This window comes from Ammodytes marinus (assembly GCF_949987685.1).
Source record: "Ammodytes marinus genome assembly, chromosome: 14".
Lineage (NCBI taxonomy): Eukaryota > Metazoa > Chordata > Actinopteri > Uranoscopiformes > Ammodytidae > Ammodytes > Ammodytes marinus.
The window spans coordinates 212,501-237,500 of record NC_137218.1 but is presented as its reverse complement, the minus strand read 5'-3'; the positions used below and the strand labels follow the sequence as shown (position 1 = coordinate 237,500).

At 45.3% G+C, this 25,000-nt stretch overlaps 2 protein-coding genes across 2 annotated transcripts in view; both read right to left on the bottom strand.

The window, feature by feature from the left end:
- slc23a1 (solute carrier family 23 member 1) overlaps nt 1-392 on the bottom strand; it is a gene marked incomplete at both ends in the record, with an annotated part of 21,890 nt that extends 21,498 nt beyond the window's left edge. Inside the window, one exon of the mRNA XM_080040812.1 lies at nt 375-392. Coding sequence (XP_079896938.1) covers nt 375-392 — 18 coding nt within the window. The remainder of the gene's footprint in view (nt 1-374) is intronic.
- Nucleotides 393-13,236: 12,844 nt separating this feature from the next.
- Nucleotides 13,237-24,552, bottom strand: pwwp2a (PWWP domain containing 2A; the record flags this gene model as incomplete). The annotated part of the gene is made up of 3 exons (XM_080040582.1): nt 13,237-16,603; nt 17,135-17,666; nt 24,300-24,552. The coding sequence occupies 3 exons, from the start codon at nt 24,550-24,552 to the stop codon at nt 14,797-14,799; spliced, it is 2,592 nt and encodes an 863-aa protein (XP_079896708.1). The 3' UTR covers nt 13,237-14,796.
- Between the last annotated feature and the right edge of the window lie 448 nt (nt 24,553-25,000).

Here is a 25,000-nt window from a genome sequence, read left to right as displayed (position 1 = left end):
TACGGATCAGATTTGAGTTGTCCTGCGTCCTCTCTTCCATCCCTGCCATATCAAGTGTGGCAGGCACATTGAACACCAAGCCCAGATAACTTGACAATAAGTATAGTTCATTTTGACTGACATGACATAAGCAAATGACAATGTTATAAAACAGCAGAGAATTGTATGAAAGCAACTGATACATGTCCAAAAGCATTTGCAATTTGTTCAGAGGAAGGAGAAATTGCTACTATGATGTGCTCAAATGACTAAATGTTGCAGAGGTTGAACTAATAGTTATGAGAAGTTTCATTCTGATCTGAGAAAAGCACCAAAGCAACTGAGAAAAACTGTAATACATTGACACAATGACTAACTGATGAGAAAGCTTGTACCTTTGACTCTTCCTCCATTCCTGCTGCAGATGTTTCCACACGGAGAGCACACACACTGACTGGGGATTCCCGGGCGAACGAGCATCAAATACTGTCTGTGTGAGAGAGGGAGAGAGAGAGAGAGAGAGAGAGAGAGAGGGAGGGAGAGAGAAAGAGAAAGAGAGAGAGAGAGAGAGAGAGAGAGAGAGAGAGAGAGAGAGAGAGAGAGAGAGAGAGAGAGAGGGAGGGAGAGAGAGAGAGAGAGAGAGAGAGAGAGGGAGGGAGAGAGGGAGGGAGAGAGAGAGAGAGAGAGAGGGAGGGAGAGAAAGGGAGAGAGAGATAGGGACGGACAGAGAGAGAGAGAGAGAGAACGTGTGGAGCAGGTGAAAGTCCGCAGAGATTATCAACAGATTGTTAACCCCTTTCACTCACAGAAACACACACACACACACACACACACACACACACACACACACACACACACACACACACACACACACACACACACACACACACACACTAACCTTTCACCTGCTCAGGTGAGCTGCTCATTGATTAGATGTCCAGTGTCTCTGCTCACCTGTCTAATAATCATTCACTTCCTGTGTTGTAATGTAATGTCAGACCCTAACCCTAATGTAATGTAATGTAATGTTAGACCCTAACCCTAATGTAATGTAATGTAATGTCAGACCCTAACCCTAATGTAATGTAATGTCAGACCCTAACCCTAATGTAATGTAATGTAATGTAATGTAATGTAATGTAATGTAATGTCAGACCCTAACCCTAATGTAATGTAATGTAATGTAATGTCAGACCCTAACCCTAATGTAATGTAATGTCAGACCCTAACCCTAATGTAATGTAATGTAATGTAATGTAATGTAATGTAATGTAATGTAATGTAATGTAATGTTAGACCCTAACCCTAATGTAATGTACTGTTAGACCCTAACCCTAATGTAATGTAATGTTAGACCCTAACCCTAATGTAATGTAATGTTAGACCCTAACCCTAATGTAATGTAATGTAATGTTAGACCCTAACCCTAATGTAATGTAATGTAATGTAATGTAATGTTATGTTAGACCCTAACCCTAATGTAATGTAATGTCAGACCCTAACCCTAATGTAATGTAATGTGAGACCCTAACCCTAATGTAATGTAATGTTAGACCCTAATGTAATGTAATGTTAGACCCTAACCCTAATGTAATGTAATGTCAGACCCTAACCCTAATGTAATGTAATGTTAGACCCTAACCCTAATGTAATGTCAGACCCTAACCCTAATGTAATGTAATGTTAGACCCTCACCCTAATGTAATGTAATGTAATGTAATGTAATGTTGGACCCTAACCCTAATGTAATGTTAGACCCTAACCCTAATGTAATGTTAGACCCTAACCCTAATGTAATGTTAGACCCTAACCCTAATGTAATGTAATGTCAGACCCTAACCCTAATGTAATGTTAGACCCTAACCCTAATGTAATGTTAGACCCTAACCCTAATGTAATGTTAGACCCTAACCCTAATGTAATGTAATGTCAGACCCTAACCCTAATGTAATGTAATGTTAGACCCTAACCCTAATGTAATGTAATGTAATGTCAGACCCTAACCCTAATGTAATGTAATGTAATGTAATGTAATGTAATGTTAGACCCTAACCCTAATGTAATGTAATGTAATGTAATGTAATGTGAGACCCTAACCCTAATGTAATGTTAGACCCTAATGTAATGTAATGTAATGTAATGTAATGTAATGTAATGTAATGTTAGACCCTAACCCTAATGTAATGTTAGACCCTAACCCTAATGTAATGTCAGACCCTAATGTAATGTTAGACCCTAACCCTAATGTAATGTAATGTAATGTAATGTTAGACCCTAACCCTAATGTAATGTAATGTAATGTTAGACCCTAACCCTAATGTAATGTCAGACCCTAACCCTAATGTAATGTAATGTTAGACCCTAACCCTAATGTAATGTAATGTTAGACCCTAACCCTAATGTAATGTAATGTCAGACCCTAACCCTAATGTAATGTAATGTCAGACCCTAACCCTAATGTAATGTTAGACCCTAACCCTAATGTAATGTAATGTAATGTCAGACCCTAACCCTAATGTAATGTAATGTAATGTAATGTTAGACCCTAACCCTAATGTAATGTTAGACCCTAACCCTAATGTAATGTAATGTAATGTCAGACCCTAACCCTAATGTAATGTCAGACCCTAACCCTAATGTAATGTAATGTCAGACCCTAACCCTAATGTAATGTAATGTCAGACCCTAACCCTAATGTAATGTTAGACCCTAACCCTAATGTAATGTTAGACCCTAACCCTAATGTAATGTAATGTCAGACCCTAACCCTAATGTAATGTAATGTAATGTAATGTAATGTAATGTAATGTCAGACCCTAACCCTAATGTAATGTAATGTAATGTTAGACCCTAACCCTAATGTAATGTAATGTAATGTTAGACCCTAATGTAATGTAATGTGAGACCCTAACCCTAATGTAATGTAATGTTGGACCCTAACCCTAATGTAATGTAATGTTAGACCCTAACCCTAATGTAATGTAATGTTAGACCCTAACCCTAATGTAATGTAATGTTAGACCCTAACCCTAATGTAATGTAATGTAATGTAATGTAATGTCAGACCCTAACCCTAATGTAATGTAATGTAATGTTAGACCCTAACCCTAATGTAATGTAATGTAATGTAATGTCAGACCCTAACCCTAATGTAATGTAATGTAATGTTAGACCCTAACCCTAATGTAATGTAAGACCCTAACCCTAATGTAATGTAATGTAATGTCAGACCCTAACCCTAATGTAATGTAATGTTAGACCCTAATGTAATGTAATGTTAGACCCTAACCCTAATGTAATGTAATGTAATGTTGGACCCTAACCCTAATGTAATGTAATGTAATGTAATGTAATGTAATGTTGGACCCTAACCCTAATGTAATGTAATGTAATGTAATGTTAGACCCTAACCCTAATGTAATGTAATGTAATGTTGGACCCTAACCCTAATGTAATGTTGGACCCTAACCCTAATGTAATGTAATGTAATGTTGGACCCTAACCCTAATGTAATGTTGGACCCTAACCCTAATGTAATGTAATGTAATGTAATGTAATGTAATGTAATGTAATGTAATGTTAGACCCTAACCCTAATGTAATGTAATGTAATGTAATGTAATGTAATGTAATGTTAGACCCTAACCCTAATGTAATGTTGGACCCTAACCCTAATGTAATGTAATGTAATGTAATGTAATGTAATGTAATGTTAGACCCTAACCCTAATGTAATGTAATGTAATGTAATGTTAGACCCTAACCCTAATGTAATGTAATGTTAGACCCTAACCCTAATGTAATGTTAGACCCTAACCCTAATGTAATGTAATGTTAGACCCTAACCCTAATGTAATGTCAGACCCTAACCCTAATGTAATGTCATGTCAGACCCTAACCCTAATGTAATGTCAGACCCTAACCCTAATGTAATGTCATGTCAGACCCTAACCCTAATGTAATGTAATGTAATGTAATGTAATGTAATGTTAGACCCTAACCCTAATGTAATGTAATGTAATGTAATGTAATGTAATGTAATGTTAGACCCTAACCCTAATGTAATGTCAGACCCTAACCCTAATGTAATGTAATGTTAAACCCTAACCCTAATGTAATGTCAGACCCTAACCCTAATGTAATGTTAGACCCTAACCCTAATGTAATGTAATGTAATGTTAGACCCTAACCCTAATGTAATGTTAGACCCTAACCCTAATGTAATGTTAGACCCTAACCAGCCCATTGTAATGTAAGGTTAGACCCTAACCCTAATGTAATGTAAGGTTAGACCCTAACCAGTCCATTGTAATGTAACATACTATATCTACTGCACTAAACATGCACAAAATGTATCGGGAGCATATATTTTTGTTTGCATTATTTGTTAATTAAATTATTTCTAGATCAAGTAGGCCTATGTAAGTAAGATTGATTTATGGCTCAGACAAAGGTGTGTGTGTGTGTGTGTGAGAGAGACTGTGTGAGTCTGTGTGTGTGTGTGTATGAGAGAGAGACTGATTGTGTATGTAACAGTGTTTGGTAATATGTGCCATGAACATACATGTAAATTTGACATTGCATCACCAAAACCTTCTGCTTGTCACATGACATGTCTGTATGTGTGTGTATGAGGGAGTGTGTGTGTGTGTGTGTGTGTGTGTGAAGGAGTGTGTGTGTGTGTGTGTGAAGGAGTGTGTGCGTGTGTGTGTGTGTGAAGGAGTGTGTGTGTGTGTGTGTGTGTGTGTGTTGTAACGTGACCCATATAAACCTGAGGCGATAAGACGTTTATGTCACGGTCACCGCAACATTACGACGTCTTATCTCCTTTGATGATTCACAAGATTTTTCACACAAAGAAAAACACTCTCATACACACACACACTCACTTACAAACCACACACTCACACACACACACACTCACAAACCACACACACACACACACACACGCACACACACACTCACAAACCACACACTCACACACACACACTCACAAACCACACACTCACACACACACACACTAACAAACCACACACTCACACACACACACTCACAAACCACACACTCACACACACACACTCACAAACCACACACTCGCACACACACACACTCACAAACCACACACACACACTCACAAACCACACACACACTCACACACACACACACACACACACACACACACATACACACACACACACACACACACACACACACACACACACACACACACACACACACACTCACACACACACACACACACACACACACACACACACACACACTCACAAACGTGCTTTTCTGTAATAAATGATGGAGATCATAATGTTTCAATGATTCTTTATTAAATAAATGATTTTTTTCTTTCTGGTTTCACACATGCAGCTTCGTAACCCTGACAACAATAACAACCCTTTATTACCCACAGTATCATCATCATCATCATCATAATAATAATAATAATAATAATAATAATAATAATAATAATAATAATAATAATAATAATAATAATAATAATAATAATAATAATAATAATAATAATCCAGAATCCTGCGTGCTGGTTCTCAGCTCTCTGTATATATAATATATTATATCTTCATATTAACTTCATATCAACTGCCAGAGCAAAGAGGCAGACTGTTGGTCTGGTGAGACCGGCCATGAACCAATCAGGGGCTGCCTTCCACTAACATGAACCAATCAGGGGCTGCCTTCCGCTAACAGACAGAACGTGGGGAGGGTCCGGTCTGACTGGAGGCTAGATTGATGACTACATGAACCAATCAGGGGCTGTCTTCCACTAACAGACAGGGCCGGTCTCACCAGACTCGGATTATGTTACAACATCTGATCAATAATCAATAAACCAACCACTGCCAGCTGTTATGCTAAGCTAAAGGCTAACATGTCTCAGTGTGAGCTGTTTGCTGATTGGAGGACGCAAAGTGACACGTGACGTCATCGTTTTGAACCTGGTATCCATGGAAACACTGTAATGAGCATCTCAGCCAATGGCAGCGCAGGATTCGGTCAGTAGCTGCAGAGACAAAGAAACAGAGCCGTAGCCATGGAGACGGCATCGGATCATTAGTTCATATTATTTCAGTTGATGATGCAAGGCACAAACTCTAACCCCTAACCCTCTCACCCTCTAACACTAACCCTCTCACCCCCTCACCCTCTCACCCCCTAACACTAACCCTCTCACCCCCTAACCCTCTCACCCCCTCACCCTCTCACCCCCTAACCCTCTCACCCCCTAACCCTCTCACCCCCTAACACTAACCCTCTCACCCCCTAACCCTCTCACCCCCTAACCCTCTCACCCTCTAACACTAACCCTCTCAACCCCTAACTAACCCTCTCAGCCCCTAACCCTCTCACCCCCTAACACTAACCCCCAAACCCCCTAACCCTCTCACCCTCTCACCCCCTAACCCTCTCACCCCCTAACACTAACCCCTCACCCTCTCACCCCCTCACCCTCTCACCCCCTAACACTAACCCTCTCACCCCCAACTAACCCTCTCACCCCCTAACACTAACCCTCTCACCCCCTAACACTAACCCTCTCACCCCCTAACCCTCTCACCCCCTAACACTAACCCTCTCACCCCCTAACCCTCTCACCCCCTAACACTAACCCTCTCACCCCCTAACCCTCTCACCCCCTAACACTAACCCTCTCACCCCCTAACCCTCTCACCCCCTAACACTAACCCCCAAACCCCATAACCCTCTAAACCTAACCCCCTAACCCTCTCACCCTCTCACCCCCCTCACCCTCTCACCCCCAACCCCCTATACCCTATCTAACCCTCTCACCCTCTAACACTAACCAGGGCTGTACAGTGCGACAGTTTTGATCGCATTTGCTACTGAAATTGATCACGTGCGATGATGAATACAAGTCCAATCACACTAGTGCTAATGAGGAGAGGCTGTCTTTGAAACACAGAGGAGCGCTGCACAACACTGCTTAGAGGGCTCTACATTAACACTGAGGGTAAATGAGTCTTAGGCAAGTAAGTTATTGAGTCCACCCTCCACTTTGGCTGGTGAAAGATGTGTGCTCGGGATCTGTGCTCGTGCGGCGATTCTAGCGTCTAATAAACTTCACCAACGGTAATAACTGGAAGGAGACGGCACATTACCGCAGTTAAGTTAGCGCGTGTACAATCAGAACATTTCCTGTGCGCCTTCACGTTAAAAGCCTGTTGCTAGCCAAACGTGAGTTGACTTTTATTTTGAAGCCGGTAAGAACAGGAAGTTAGCGCTTCACAGCCCTGCAGTGCGCTAGTTGAAAGGCAACTCATTCAGCTGCAGAGAGCAGTCAACAATAGTCTAAAAACAAAGTTTGAAATAAGCCACTGAAGAACAACTTCCAACACATTCACAACAACCTATTTAATTTATCCTAAATTGTACCAATATCTATACTTATTTATTTAATAGGCTATATGTTTTAAAGTTTGGTTTTAATTAACAGAAGGACATTCTCTAAAAAAATATGTTGTCATTAATATAATAATTATATGTATGTACAAAAAATATATAGATATAGATATTATTTTAATATTTTTATGGGGAGAAATAATTCTGAATGAGCAAAAAATTGCAATTGGCAGGTTAGATTCTTTCGTCTAAATTGCAATCAGTGCACCCCTATTCATTTTTCTATAATTATTACTGCACACACTAGGATATCATATTAATTGAGAATCTCAAATGAGACCAAGATGACATGCTCAAAGGTAATAAGAGCGAAATGCAAGGGTTAAGGTTATGCAAGTTTTCGATCATACTTTGTGTGCTGCCAAATGTATTTTTGTGCTACTGATTTTTTTTGCTTGCTAGCACCAGTGCTACCACCTAAAAAAAATAAGCGTACAGCCCTGGGGCCTGTTTCAGCTGGTTTTGAGTCAACCCAGAGTTTGTTCGCTCTGAGTTAGTGGAAACTCTGGGTTTTCCGTTTCAGGTAGCAGGTTCAGCGCAACCGAGAGTCAGTTACTGCGGCAACATACGCCGTGGGTCTAACCTGCTCGGGAGGTGGTTAGACCTACCCTGAGTTTGTTTCACTTTACGCTGCAGCTCCGACTGAAGAAAGAGTGTCACTGTCACACGCGTCCCTGTACAGTTTAAAGCAAAGTCATTCCATAGAAATCTCCATCGGGATGTTTTTATCATTTCCTGATGATTTTACGTTTGACCGATCATTTATCTGATCAGTATAGCCTTGTTCTCAGCCCTCGGTCCGTTCATAGGCGGCCACCTTACACATCGTGACATGCTCTACATTCAGATTAATAAACCTATTTGTATTGTATGTTTTTTAACGTATGTGCCACTGAACAGATTTATGTCAGGTGGATTCATGTAACGCTGCGGCTGCATGCGATTGTTACTGTTCACTTGTGCGATCCTAAAGTCACAGACAAGCCTCGTTAAATAGCCTAATATGAATATAAAAATTATATAATAATTTAAACTGTGATCACTTGAGGAAAATTGATCTGGTAATAAATCAATCAGGCTCTTCAATGGAAACTGTCACCTAATGTGTCTGATGTTAATGTCTTTCACTCCCCATTTAAAAGAAGCGACAGTCTGTTTACTGCACAGTAGGCTATTAGGCTATAGCTTGCCAACATATTATACAGTGAATATAAAACACTGTCAGCAATGCTGTGCCGCGCCAGCTTTATTACTTTACAGCTGATATGAGTAACTTTTTAAAATAGACTATGGCTTCTCATACGGAAGCGAAATGATTATCTTGACAAAAAATGTTTGCTCTGTTTTTTTTTTCTGAATTGCCGAGGAGATTAGATCAGAGTTATGTGACAATATACCCGTTAATTATTCTCCATAGGCTACCATAAGCTCATTTGTTAATATTTCTAACAAAGTGGGAGGAGCGGAGATTTCTTTTTTTCTTTTTTGAGAAGTGGAGAAGTGGGAGGATCAAGCATTTGTTTCTTCTGTTTCCATGGTGAATCATGTTATCAGCGATCCATTGACGATGGCTTTTACGCACACGCTCCACCCAGAGTGAACACGCTCAGAGTTGATAAACCCAACGCTGATCCACTGTTCTGAAACCGAAAACCCAGAGTTACTCATCAACCCTGCGCTCTGAGTTGACCAACTCAGAGCGCAGGATTAAACTCAGAGTATGTAAAACCAGCTACCTGAAACAGGCCCCTGCCCCTAACCCTCTAACCCCCTAACCCTTTAACCCTATCTAACCCTCGACACTAACCCTCTAACCCTATCTAACCCTTTAACCCCCAAAACCTCTAACCCTCTAAACCTAACCCCCTAACCCTCTTACACTCTAAACCTAACCCCCTAACCCTCTCACCCTCTAAACCTAACCCCCTAACCCTCTTACACTCACCCTTCGTTGGAGGGAGATTATGAACCTGTCTGTATATGAAGGAGGGTCAGGCTTGTATAAAGGACATACACTCACTGGCCACTTTATTAGGTACGCCGGTTTAATTTGTTGTTAAAACCGGACTTCAGCAAGTTATCCCGTCCAGATCTACATGTCTAAATGCATTGAGTTGCTGCCATGTGATTGGCTGATTAGTTACATGTGTTAACAAGGAAATGAACCGCTGTACCATGAAGTGGCCGGTGAGGGGGAGTGGGGGGGGGGGGGGGGGGGTTATATAAAGAGTGTTTATGAAGGGGGGGGGTATATAAAGAGTGTTTATGAAGGGGGGGGGGTTATATAAAGAGTGTTTATGAAGGGGGGGGGGTTATATAAAGAGTGTTTATGAAGGGGGGGGGTTATATAAAGAGTGTTTATGAAGGGGGGGGTATATAAAGAGTGTTTATGAAGGGGGGGGGGGTTATATAAAGAGTGTTTATGTATATGGATATAAGGGGGGGGGTTATATAAAGAGTGTTTATGAAGGGGGGGGGGTTATATAAAGAGTGTTTATGTATATGGATATAAAGGGGGGGGGGGTTATATAAAGAGTGTTTATGAAGGGGGGGGGTTATATAAAGAGTGTTTATGTATATGGATATAAAGGGGGGGGGGTTATATAAAGAGTGTTTATGAAGGGGGGGGGGGTTATATAAAGAGTGTTTATGAAGGGGGGGGGGTTATATAAAGAGTGTTTATGAAGGGGTGGGGGGGGTTATATAAAGAGTGTTTATGAAGGGGTGGGGTTATATAAAGAGTGTTTATGAAGGGGGGGGGTTATATAAAGAGTGTTTATGAAGGGGGGGGGGTATATAAAGAGTGTTTATGAAGGGGGGGGGGTTATATAAAGAGTGTTTATGAAGGGGGGGGGGGTTATATAAAGAGTGTTTATGAAGGGGGGGGGTTATATAAAGAGTGTTTATGAAGGGGGGGGGGGTTATATAAAGAGTGTTTATGAAGGGGTGGGGTTATATAAAGAGTGTTTATGTATATGGATATAAAGGGGGGGGGGGTTATATAAAGAGTGTTTATGAAGGGGGGGGGGGTTATATAAAGAGTGTTTATGAAGGGGTGGGGGTATATAAAGAGTGTTTATGAAGGGGGGGGTTATATAAAGAGTGTTTATGAAGGGGGGGGGTTATATAAAGTGTTTATGTATATGGATATAAAAGGGGGGGGGGGGTTATATAAAGGCATGAAGGGGGGGGGGGGGTTAGGGTTATATAAAGGCATGAAGGGGGATGTTTATCTAACCTTTATTTCTACTAGTTGGATTTTCATGTTTCTGTATTTAAATGTTTCATCTTTAATTTGATGCTAAACCTTGAATATTCTGTTTTAGTATGTAGTATACACTCACCAGCGGCTTTATTAGGTACACCTGTATGTAGTGTACACTCACCAGCGGCTTCATTAGGTACACCTGTTCAATTGCTTGTAAAACAAATAGCTAATCAATTGTGTTGTGCGTTCAGAGATGGTATTCTGCATACCCTGGTTGTAACGAGTGGTTATTTGAGTTACTGTTGCCTTTCTATCATCTCAAACCAGTCTGCCCATCCTCCACTGACCTCTGACTTCAACAAGGCATTTTACAACCACACAAATGCCGATCACTGCATATTTTTTTCTTTTTCGGACCATTCTCTGTAAACCCTAGAGATGGTTTAGAGTGAAAATCCCAGTAGATCAGCAGTTTCTGAAATACTCATACCAGCCCTCCTGGCACCCTCAACATTGCCATGTTCAAAGTCACTTAAACCCCCTTTCTTCCCCATTCTGTTGCTTGGGTTTAACCTCAATAAGTTGTCCTGTCCAGGTCTACATGTCTAAATGCATTGAGTTGCTGACATGTGATTGGCTGATTAGTTATATGTGTTAACAAGGAAATGAACCGCTGTACCTAATGAAGTGGCCGGTGAGTGAATATACAGTAGGTAACCCTTTGGCCTCAGAAAGTTTGGAAACCACTTATTTATAATCTCACAAATATATGAAAACCATTGTGTTCCTGTATTTTAACATGAACAGAAATGAACCAGTGTTCCAGATGTTTGACCAACATCAGTAACGTGTTTAAAGGTGCAGTGTGTAGAGTTCACTGTTGTTTTTCAGAACAGACTTCGTAGAAATGGAATATAATATTCATCAGTAGGTATCAATTGGTGTCTAATCTAGTTTATCGCTCTTTATATCTACATAGGAGCGGGGCGCTGAGGCCGCCATGTTTCTACAGAGGCACAGAACAGACAAACTTAACGGCCTTACACATTTTTATATAAAGTGGGCGTCCTGGGGAGATGCACCTGTTGGAAGACCAAGAAGAAGAAGTACTATAGAATAAATAACTAAATACATCTTCAACTCATCACTTGATATTGTGGAAAGACTTGAGGCGGTGGTGGATGATGCCATCTTTAGTAACTAGATTCTTGTCCTTGAAGGCCACCGTAGCTTCTGTAAATTCTCCCAAAGGGAGGGGTTAGCAAGGGAGCGCTGACATCTACAATCTCAGCACTTGATTTAATACTCCAATATTACACACTGCACCTTTAAATGTTCTCGGGTTAAAACTTGTCGACACTTGTATTAATAGATTTAGTTTTTATCTCATGAAATAATTTCAGTTTGAAAACCTAAAATCTTGTTGCTGCGACTGTTTTACCAAACATCTGTTTGCAGGTGAGAAATCTGTGCAGCCTGTGGCAGCTCCACATGCCCGTTTACAGAGCCTAGGCTGTGTATTAACACTGGGTTGAGTTTACAGAGCCTAGGCTGTGTATTAACACTGGGTTGAGTTTACAGAGCCTAGGCTGTGTATTAACACTGGGTTTAAAGGCCCCTGCGCTGTGAAACCAGAAGAGTTCAAAAGACGACGATTCAAAGAGGCGTTTTGACAGTTTCTGAATTTTTAATTAAAGATTTCAAACATGAGAAAAGAACATTTACACATGAAGGGTTAACCCTGACCCATCGATGAAGGGTTAACCCTGACCCATCGATGAAGGGTTAACCCTGACCCATCGACAGGATCAGGATTCTGACCTGCAAACAGACGGTAAAAAAGTCTGACAGCAAACACTACAAACAGCAGAGAAGGAAACGGGAGAACCTCCAACCCGAGGGAAAACCTGGAGGGTTAACGGACCCGGGCTTATTCACCGGGCTAGGCCACGCCCACATGACTAGGCCACGCCCACATGACTAGGCCACGCCCACATAGGGCTTATTCGCCGGGCTAGGCCACGCCCGCATGAATAGGCCACGCCCACATAGGGCTTATTCAACAGTCTGTCCAATAGTCCAGCACTGTGTGATAGATGCATGAACCTTTGCATGAAGCTAGAAAATGTCCATAATACTAATTACGTTAGCTATTGTGTTAAACTTGGTCCCACTCATATGGTCCACAGTGCAACACTTTAATCTAGAACCTTCATATCTCTGGATCTGTTGGCTATACAAACCTGTTTTTGAATCTAGTTGTAGGTTTTTTTTTTTGTTTTTTTTTAAAGATATTTTTTGGGGCATTTTTATGACACAGTTGAAATGGGACAGAGAGGGGAGTGACATGCAGAGAACGACCGCGGGCTGGAATCGAACCCGGGTCTGCTGCTGGCCGAGGCCCATGGAGGGGACGCCCTACCAACTGAGCTAAGGGCCCATGGGGGGGACGCCCTACCAACTGAGCTAAGGGCCCATGGGGGGGACGCCCTACCAACTGAGCTAAGGGCCCATGGGGGGGACGCCCTACCAACTGAGCTAAGGGCCCATGGGGGGGACGCCCTACCAACTGAGCTAAGGGCCCATGGGGGGGACGCCCTACCAACTGAGCTAAGGGCCCATGGGGGGGACGCCCTACCAACTGAGCTAAGGGCGCCTAGTTGTAGGTTTTTAAAGTCATATTCAATAAATACTATTTAGAAACCCATCGAATAATATAGAGATCATTACGTAAAGGGGAGTGAATAATATAGAGATCATTACGTAAAGGGGAGTTTGAATATGAAAATTCACCTTGATCACTATAAGTGTCAAAATTGATGCCAAAAATAAGTGTTTATCGATTTCAGATGAAATGAATGGACAGAACAGGACAGATGTATTCATGACCAATCACTCATGCCGGCAGCGCCCTCTGCACAGCTACGATCTGCTTGAGATTAAAGCTGCTGCACTGTGATGCAGAGTTGTAATCAACTTCTGAAGCAAACCTATTAATAACCTTTTAATTAGTCCTTATCTGACCAAGGGATCCAGAGATATGAAGGTTCTAGATTAAAGTGTGGCACTGTGGACCATATGAGTGGAATCAAGTTTAGCACTATAGCTAACGTAATTAGTATTATGGCCATTTTCTAGCTTAATGCAAAGGTTCCTGCTTCTATAGCAGAGTGCAGGATTCACTGTCTGTCCGTCATTCTAACGCTCGAGACTCTCGAACGGAGAACGAGTGAAACATCGTCTCAATAAAACGTCACAGATTCTGAGGCTGCGTTCACACCAGATCAGGCGGTTTCACCTCATTAACATGGGCTGTGTGTGTGTGTGTGTGTGTGTGTGTGTGTGTGAGAGAGTGTGACTGTGTGTGTCCTAACCCGTTTGAATGAGGCCCGTCCATTTACAGTAGAACTTAGCGCACCGCCCGACTAGGAGTGAATGCAGCCTGATAGAGCTAACCAACTTCAGCCAATCAGAGAAGGTTATTGATCAGAACAAACATGATAAAAACTAAAACCTCCGTCCGGGCCGTGCGTGGGCCCAGAGCCTCGGTTTGAACAACACTTCGTCTTTCACAGTTTAGTTTTAACTTCGTGAACGGAAACAAACGTTTGATAAAAGAAATAAAAGTTTTCAGTCGCGGCCCCACGAACCAGAAGCTACACGTCACCGGGCTAACGGTTAGCTTAGCTCTAACTTAGTGTTTCTTGATTCATTATTACTGATATAACCCTAATAACTAACCCTGTGTGACATCATGTAGCAGCGCAGTCAGCCTATCAGGAGGCTGTGTTTCTCTGAGTCTAAGGGCTCGCCGCATGGGCATGGCCTCACTGTGTGTGACTATGTGTTAGTGTGTGTTAGTGTGTGTGGGCATGGCCTCACTGTGTGTGACTGTGTGTGTGTGTGTGTGTGTGTGTGTGTGCATGGCCTCACTGTGTGTGACTGTGTGTGTGTGTGCATGGCCTCACTGTGTGTGACTCTTAGTGTGTGTGTGTGTGTGTGTGTGTGTGGGCATGGCCTCACTGTGTGACTGTGTGTTAGTGTGTGTGGGCATGGCCTCACTGTGTGTGAATCTTAGTGTGTGTGTGTGTGTGTGTGTGTGGGAGCATTAGCTAATTCTACGATAGTGTGTGTGTGTGTGTGGGAGCATTAGCTAATGCTACGTCTCAAACTGTGTGAGCAGCGCGCGGACTTCAGGTGTTAGCTGCTTCGCGGCGCTCGCGGCCTCTGCGATGGCGCGGCGGTACGGGCCTTTGCGCTTTCTGTCGAAACGCGTTTGGAAACTCTCGAGGAACGGAGACAGAGCGGCTAACGCTAGCACGCTAGTGGTGGGAGAACCGAACCAGGAAACACGCGCCTCCTGCACATTAGCTTCCCCGCGCCGCAGCACGCTAATGCCCAGCACGCGCGCCGGCCACCAGGGGAACCCGTAGATCTTCGCCCACACGATGTCGCCGACGCAAACCGACCGTCCGTCCGGAAGGAAACACTTCGACACAGACTTAGACAAACCCGAGGTCGGACAAGTTGCTCTGCGCCGCGTCTTTAGCTCCTCGCTATCGGCCCCGGGGCCGCTGGAGGGGCTCGGGTTAGAGGCTGTGTCGGGGGTTATGCTAACGGCTGTGTCGGGGGTTATGCTAACGGCTGTGTCGGGGGTTATGCTAACGGCTGTGTCGGGGGGTATGCTAACGGCTGTGTCGGGGGGTATGCTAACGGCTGTGTCGGGGGTTATGCTATCGGTTGTAGCCTCAGCGGATATGCTAACGGCTGTGTCAGCGGATATGCTAACGGCTGTGTCAGCGGATATGCTAACGGCTGTGTCAGCGGATATGCTATCGGGTGTAACAGGGTTAGTGGGTATGCTAACGGTAGCAGCATCACTACACATCGGGACGTTAAAGGTTAACGAGGAGCTACACTCTGAGTCCAGAGAGATAGGCTCCGCCCCGAGCTCCAGTGTTGCCATGGCGAGGCTGGCTTCAGAGGGAGGGGGGTCGGAGGGGGGCGGACTCTGTCTGGGCTTCAGCTCTGCAGCGTCTTCCGTTCGGTACCTTTGGGGCTTGAGCCTCGTGCGCGGCGGCAGCGACACGTTGGCGCCGCTCAGCCGCGTGAAGTGGATCCTCTGGCCCTGCTGCGCGCTGGAGCGGGTCACGGCCCGGGAGCCCTGGGGGGAGGCCGGGGGGGGCAGAGCCATGGGCTTAAGGTTTGGGTTCATACCCCTACTGCGGTCCGGGGGGGCGGGGGGGTTTAGAGCCCTACTGCGGTCCGGGGGGGCGGGGGGGTTCACAGCCCTACTGCCCGGTCTGACGGGGTTAGGGTTCAGAGCCTGTCTTGGTCTAATGGGTCTGATGCTGGTGGGACCTTTAGGGTGAGTGTCTTTGGGCAGAACGGTCCGGGCTTTGGCAGCGTTCAGACACACGGCGCTGGAAGAGGCCACGCCCCTCGTCACACGTATCCCTGACGACGGCCGCCTGTCACTGCCCCGCCCCGTGGGGTCAGAGGTTACCCGGCCGTTCCGCGTGGTAACCCGGGGTAACTGTCTGTCGTCGCTACGAAGCCGCTTGACTTCGGAGGAAACGGGTCCGTCCTCGTGTCGGCGCCGCGGTGACATCACGGCTCGGCCTGATGACATCACGGCTCTGCACTTGTCACACAGCACCTGGCGGGGGCGGAGTTTGATGGCGTTCATGATGGAGGTGGGCTCTTCGCAGCGGTAGCGCCGTTTGGGGCGCTTGATCTTGCGCGGCAGCGGCTGAGGTAGCGCCTGGTTGTACGTGTCTCTGATGAACAGCGGGGGGGGATAGGCCGCGCCCTCCTGGAACAGCGGCGGCGGTTTGCCCACCGAGACCGTCTGATTGGAGGACGGGTCGTCAACAGCAACCGGCTCGGACTCCACGGCAACCTGAGGTCGACTCTGATCGTCTCGTCTGGGAAAAACGGTAATGGGAATACCGTACGGTCCAAACCTACACACACACAGAGACACACAGAGAGAGAGACACACAGACACACAGAGAGACACACACACACACACACACACACACAGAGAAACACACACACACACACAGAGAGAGACACACACAGACACACACACACACACAGAGACACACACACACGGTGAGAACCTCATAGATTCCGACGCAGAGTTACGTATGTAACTCCGGTTCTATGAATCCTGGATGATCCTGGATATATCCATCTCGCGCATTTGCAGTTGGAGTACCAAACAGAGTCACCTGTGACCCCTCGCTACACCGGAAGGCTCTATAGCCCGGTGTCGACAGAGAACCTGGTCTTTGCAAGAAGAAACAGATCCTGTCGACACCGGGCTATAGAGCCTTCCGATGTCTAGAGGGGTCACAGGTGACTTTGTTGGTATAGGTACTCAAACTGCACATGCACAAGATGGATATATCCAGTGCTTAAAGAAGCGCCTCTGGTCAGTAAGGATGAAACATGGCGGATCTGTATTATTGGTTAAAGTAATAATGTTTTACCTCTTGGACACGTCCATCAGCACTCCAGAGAAGACTTTCTCCCCGAGGCGGAACGACACCACCAGCGCGTCGTCGATCACGTGGTCCATGACGACGCGCACCTCGGAGCCCGGGATGAGACCCTGAGGGCTGAGACCCTGAGGGATGAGACCCTGCACAGAGGCCGGAGGGGCGGAGGGAGCCTGGTCCATGGCCTGGTCCATGGCCTGGTCCATGGCCTGGTCTGTGAGACCAGTAGGATTAGGGTCCGTGTGCCCCTCTGCTTGGCCCTCTGTGTGCAGGTCTGTGTGCCTGAGACCCTGCTCCATGGCCTGCTCTGTAAGGCCGTCTATATGACAGGCCAGGCCCTCGGTAGGGCCGTCTGTGTGCCAGGAGGGGTCAGGGTCCCCGTGCCCCTCTGCCCGGTCCTCTGAGGCCCTGGGCTGGTCCGGTTCCTCCAGGGAAAGGCCCGGCTCGGAGCGCGGCGCCGCGGCCGGCAGCGAGTGCAGGAAGACAGCCGCACACTCCGGGTCCGCCCCCATGCCCCGCCAGGCTGTGGGAAAGGCACAAGAGTTCATTAGTCTCCTTTTTTGTCAATTTACACAAAGCACATCAAAATTCATCTTTCCTCATCTCCCCTATCAGGTTCCCACACTCCAGAGGGGGTCCTCACCAGTGTTGGGAATAACGCCGTTTAAAATAACGCCGTTATTTTTTCAGTAACGGGGTAATCTAACTAATTACTTTTTCCGTCGTTACTGAACGTTAAATGCGTTACTGTGAATTGATTGAATAAACTGTGTAATCCGAGCGCAGCCCTGGCTCCATACTACACACACTGCTAGTGAGGAGACCGGTGGGTTAACAAAGAGATAAGTGATTGTTATTTCTTATACTGTTTTAAGTTGTGTTTTATTCAGTGTGAATGACATTATAACTGTCAGTTAGCGCCGTCACGTCAGTCAGCCGGAGCGCCTGTTTAGTGAAGTTTCTTTTTCTTTCTCTCTCTGTTGTGAGCGTGGACGTTGCCGCAGTAACCACCACCTATCAATCCACGGTTGAAACGTGCTCTCCCTGAGTTCTTTTGCATCGCCCTTGTGAGTAAGTGCATGGAGTTTCCCGATCTCTATAAATTATAATTTATGCACGTTACTAAACGGCCGCGATTCGCCGGTTGCAACAGCTGTTTAGCGTGTCATCACGAGCCGAATATTGCTATTGTTCTTTTCCTGGGATCTGTATGCTGCTGTGCATGTTAAAGAAGGAAATAAACATAGGATAAATCCTTACTCCTCCTCTCATCGTCTCATGCTTCATAGTCTGACGTTTTTGGCCTTAAGTGGTGTTTTAGCCGACACCCCTGAAGTGAATCCAGTGATAGCAGATCAGCACGGTACATTCAGCAGTTTCCTCTACTACTTTTGTTGAGAACGAAATACTTGAAGTGCAGGATAAACCTCTTGCTGTCTGTTGATGTGCAATACATATTGAAGGTTATGTAGCCTACCAGTAGGCCTACCTGTCTGTTCTACTCATTTCAACTGACTTGTGAAAACTGCTCAGAAAAATCAAATTTTTTGGACATATAGCAACTTTTTTTTTACAGTAGGCTTACGCAGATAGTTACTTTCCCTGGTAACTAGTTACTTCTATTATAAAGTAATTCAGTTACTAACTCAGTTACTTTTTGGAACAAGTAGTGAGTAACTATAACTAATTACTTTTTTAAAGTAACGTTCCCAACACTGGTCCTCACACAGGGTCAGCCATAGTACAGACACACAGACAGACAGACAGACAGACAGACAGACACACTCCAGAGGGGGTCCTCACACAGGGTCAGCCATAGTACAGACAGACAGACACACTCCAGAGGGGGTCCTCACACAGGGTCAGCCATAGTACAGACAGACAGACAGACAGACAGACAGACAGACAGACAGACAGACTCCAGAGGGAGTCCTCACACAGGGTCAGCCATAGTACAGACACACAGACAGACAGACAGACAGACAGACAGACAGACAGACAGACTCCAGAGGGAGTCCACACACAGGGTCAGCCATAGTACAGACACACAGACAGACAGACAGACAGACAGACTCCAGAGGGGGTCCTCACACAGGGTCAGCCATAGTACAGACACACAGACAGACAGACAGACAGACAGACAGACAGACACACTCCAGAGGGGGTCCTCACACAGGGTCAGCCATAGTACAGACACACAGACAGACTCCAGAGGGAGTCCTCACACAGGGTCAGCCATAGTACAGACAGACAGACAGACAGACAGACACACTCCAGAGGGAGTCCTCACACAGGGTCAGCCATAGTACAGACAGACAGACAGACAGACAGACAGACAGACAGACAGACAGACAGACTCCAGAGGGGGTCCTCACACAGGGTCAGCCATAGTACAGACACACAGACAGACTCCAGAGGGGGTCCTCACACAGGGTCAGCCATAGTACAGACACACAGACAGACAGACAGACAGACAGACAGACAGACACACTCCAGAGGGAGTCCTCACACAGGGTCAGCCATAGTACAGCGCCCCTGGAGCAGTTTGGGGTTAATTGTCTTGCTCAAGGACACAGTGGTAGAAGGGAACCGACAGCGGATGGCTGTGACTCTGTGGGCGGGGCATAGTGCTGTGCTGCTGTGAGCAAGGTAGGGTTGGGATTAAACTATAACCGCATACCGGGGAATTAAAAATAGCAAAGGTATTCCTTTAATTACCGTGGATACAGTCATAAAAAATGTTGATGGTGTGTAAAGCCTGGTGCATGTTTAAAATAAATGCCTTAAGAGTGTGTGCGTGTGTGTGTGTGTAGCAGCAGCACCAATGCCTGTGTTATAGTATGCCTTGATATAAGCCTGCAGTTAAAATACCTTACAAGTAAATGACAAGTTATTTTCCCTGGTTTGGAACCTAGATTGTGTTCAAGTGCTGTCAGTAAAAATGAGTATTTGGCGGCGGTGACGTCATAGTGATAGTTCAATGTAAGCTTGTAGTGTAGCAATAGAAGCGGCAGCCGATACCAAAAGGTATTACCGTATACCGGGGAATTATTTGAGGAAGGTTTAAAGATAATAAAAAATGGATACCGCCCAAACCTAATGCAACGAGACATGGCCATGTGATGACTGGGACGTTTGTCCTTTTTACATTTTATTTTAACTTTTTTTCCAGGCCCCTCCCTCTCAGATTCATGCATTTCACTTTAAAAAGTTGAGAAAATCTCCCGAGGGGGCATACCCCCGGAACCCCCTAGGAGGGTCGGGATCTACTACTGTATTTTCACCCAGCTGGACATTGGAGGCACTAGCAGAAACACTGGGTGTCTGAATGGCATTTAACAATAGTCAATGATTTGGTCAGCCCTAACATTGGAGAGGGGCCCCCTAATCAAATTCTGCTTAGGGCCACCGGCAAACTTGCTGGTGTTCGCTTCTCTTGCTCTTTCCTGTGGCTCTCTGCCTCACAGACTCACATGCATTGGCGACTCACTCCCCCCTCCCAACCAGAGTCTCCTGGGCGCGCACCTGTGACGTAGTCTGCAGTGCGCGCTGTATGTGTGTTTACTTCTTTACTTCTACCGCCATGTGAAAACAACGAGAAGGGGAGTAAAAAAGACGAGACGGCTCCTATTACGTGAACAAGCCTTTCTGTCCATGGAACGAGCGGGTGGAGGGGGCGCGCACGACGGCGATGGCGGCTGCTGTACATGGCATGAACCTTTTTTTTTAAAGGTCCAAGCTTATGAGAAAAAGGCTACACATGCGAACGAACGGGGGAGGCGGGCGCATGACGGCGATAGCAGCCGCCCTACACAGCATGGACCTAATGAGAGGAAGGCTCAGTAGGCTACACAGGCGAACGAGTGCAAGGGGGCGGACGATTACTCCGACTTCACGGAGAGTTTTTGGTCTGACATTACACAACCACGGCAGTACATTTATTATGATCGGCCTCTTATAAAAGGTCCATGGCAGCACCAAGGGAGGTGCACACCGTTCATTGTGAACAATGAACTAAAAGTCTTTAAGTAAATGTGCCTGTATTTGTTATAAAATAAAACATACTATTATGGAGCAAAACCTGTTCTGCATGTAAAGTGATGCTGCTAAAAGTAGATTGAAAAATACACATTTATTTCCAAATAAAATAATGCTGGATCCATTGTATGGGAGTGGTGAAGGATGTGGAATAATCCATACAATGTGCAAACTCTTTGCCATGTGCAAGTTTCAAATTGTTCCAATAGAAAGCACTAAAGAACATAAACAAGATGTTGTTTCATGTAGCCTAATGCATCGTTAGTGCAGACACATTTCGCAGAGACTATTTAAATCATATTACTAGTGTGATGTTATGCAACAAATAAATTAAATTGAGCATTTAAGATGTGCTCTAGAGGAGATTTGAAATATATCGAGATATATATCGTGTATCGAGATATACTCAAAACATATCGAGATATTGATTTTAGCCCATATCGCCCAGCCCTATTTTGAACCTACATTGTTAATTAGGCACCCACTAAATCAATAATGCACAGACACAGCGGAGAATAACATAAAAAGTCTTCCTCCCTTCAAGGTTATTTGCCCGGAGCAGCCCATAAAACATCCATAAAGCCCTCGGCCTCTTTCCCCCGCTTCTTTCTTTACTATTTAACCGTGTCCGCAAGCTACAGGTGCAGCTGCGTTATCATCGCACCCCTTTTGCACCGGGTCAAAGGGCAATATAGAAGTGCGGTTAATCTGCCTTCATTTTTAAATTTGACAGCCCTAATTATTACATGTCACTGTGCTAATGTGGTAAAGTGTAAATACTAGGGGTGTAACGATACACGTATTTGTACCGTACCGTGACGGTACAGGCACGTATTTGGTGTTACAGAGGTGGACCGCGGTCCGTTCGTGGCGTACATAGCGTTATATGGCGAATGTACAGGCTTGTTTTGCGATGTGGAACTTAAAACTTGTAGTCGGAGTTCCCCCCGGACCATTTAGCCTCCGGCTCGCTCGCACATGCGCAGTAGCAGCCAGCGATTTAGAGTCTGTTATCTCCATGGTGAGCACAGCATGAGGGTGCAGTGTTGCTAACTTAGCAACTTTCCAGACCCCTCTGGCGACTCTTTTTCAAAAAAGCGACTAGCGACAAATCTAGCTACTTTGTCTGGTGTTATTGGTGACTTTTGGAGACTCTGTTGCTAAAGCATGTATCGCTCTTTACTTCTAAACGGGCAGCGGCTGCCTCCCGAGGCTCCTGCCCCCTCCCAGAGCACTGACAGGCGGCCGAGTCCTCACGCAGCAGTCCCTCCCAGCTGCGGTCAGAGCAGGAGATACACACCTCTCTGCTCTAGTGTTCTGTTTGCATCCCTACTAGCAGTTGTAGCAGCGTTTTTTACAGTCTATCAGTAGTGCAAATAAAGATGTTATACAGTGCTATCGAACAGAGAGCGAACTGCATGGGCATGGCGAAAGACAACAGGAAACCGGAGCTCGCTGGCGCCCCCCTGTTATTCAAATCCCGTTTGAGGGATAACTTGATAAACTTGAAAACAGTGATAAACGTGTGGAACAATGTCGGCACACAGGTTATTGTTTCACCGCGATCGCCTATGTATGTATGGACATATAAAGGGAGCCAACACGTCGAACATGCATACGCATTTGAAAAGGCTCCATCCAGGTCTTACTATCACCGTTACTGTGAAGAAACATCGAGCTGTGCAAACACAGACGGTATTTTCTTTTTTATACTGAATATAAACAAGCTGTCATTTAATTAATGCTGCAGTTGCACTTTTATTTGATAATTGTTACATTTATAAAAGCACTTCAGAGCTTCAGAGAGCTGCAGTCATATTTTATTTTTTTAAAGTCAAAAAGACCTTAAAGAAGACATACCCTTTGTTTACCTACCAGCTTACAGAGCCTGCTGAGCATTAACACTGGCTTTATTTTCACTGCAATTTTAGTTTATGCTGCACATTCACTAGTATTTAATAAGAATTGTATTTATTGGAGAATTGCAGCAGTATTCCTTTTAGATTTGTTATGCATTTTATTTGTATGTTACACACTGTCAGCTAGTTACTGACAGCTAAAGCTGTTCATTCTCCCTTAACTATGAACCGTACCGTACCGTGACTTCAAAACCGAGGTACGTACCAAACCGTGACTTTAGTGTACCGTTACACCCCTAGTTATACATGGAGTTTGTGGGCCATCGTTCTATACGCTGGCGTTGTGAGGGTTTGGTTACAGGCCAGGATGTTTGTGTGAGCTCATATCCACTGATCAGCCAACAGAATAACTTCACTGTGACACAGAACAATATAATATATCCACAGACATTATGGAGGACACAGAGGGCGAGCTAAGAGTGAGTGACATGATGACTTGTGGGTCAGTAGGTTTGATGCTTATTACAGCACAAGAACAGTTGTATTCATTAAAGGTGCAGTCAGTGATTCTGGAGAGCGCTTGTTGTCAAAATCAGTGAATATCTCCTCATGATCCACTACCTGTCTGTACTGTGTGAATATCTCCTCATGATCCACTACCTGTCTGTACTGAGTGAACATCTCCTCATGATCCACTACCTGTCTGTACTGTGTGAATATCTCCTCATGATCCACTACCTGTCTGTACTGTGTGAATATCTCCTCATAATCCACTACCTGTCTGTACTGTGTGAATATCTCCTCATGATCCACTACCTGTCTGTGTGTGCACTGAATAGGCCTATAAATACAGTGTTAAACACAACCTAGACTCTGTAAACTGGTATGTAAACAAAGGGCCACCATAGCTAGCAACATGCCAGTTTACAGAGCCTAGGCTGTGTTTTAACACTGGATTATTGTTTCAGCACACACATGGTAGGCTCCAGACAGGTAGCAGATCATGAGGAGATATTCACTGTAAAGCCTCATACACTCACACTGCATTCTATCATCATGGTTTCATTAGCTATTTATTGTTTCGGACAGTACCCAAGGTTTAGCCAGATTATATTATTTATATTGAACTGGAGGGGACATAAGAGGCTCGAACAGTCCGGGCTCAGGGAATCGGCCGTTAGAAACAGGCCGTTAGAAACAGGCCGTTAGAAACAGGCCGTTAGAAACAGGCCTAGTGATAACAGCAGATCAACACTCACCAGTTTCCTCCAGCAGGTCCGCGGGGTTAGGGGGCTGCATTTCCGGCCTGTGATGGCGGCTAAGCGCTAGCGCCCTGTCGGCGCCGTGTCGCCAGGCCTCCGGAGCCCCCTCCGGAGCCCCGGGCTCCAGCAGGGCCAGAGGCGACACGCTGCCCGGGATCAGGCTCCTCTCTTCGGCCGGGCCCGGCTGCTCCGTCGCGACGGTTATGGTTGTTGTTGTTGCAGATACTGGCTCTGCAGCCACGGCCGCCATTTTGCTCCACTGTACTGCCGAGCGGTGCGCCCCGCCCTCCCCTAACGATGCCAGCTGCGCATGCGCACTGCCATTGGCTGCAGGCCCCGTCACTCAGAGGATAGAGCCTCTGATTGGATGAATGTCTCAGCGCTCAGCAGCTGATCAATAAACTAGTTTCATCTTCTCAGCAGATCAGACAAAGACATTATGATGATGATAATGATTAACATTATAACTCCTTAACCCTCTCACCCTCTCACCCTCTCACCACGAGCCCTAACCCTAACCCTCTCACCCTCTCACCCTCTCACCCTCTCACCACGAGCCCCTAACCCTAACCCTCTCACCCTCTCACCCTCTCACCACGAGCCCCTAACCCTCACCCTCTCACCCTCTCACCACGAGCCCCTAACCCTAACCCTCCTTCTGATGATAATAAGGATTAACATTATAACTCCATCCTTCT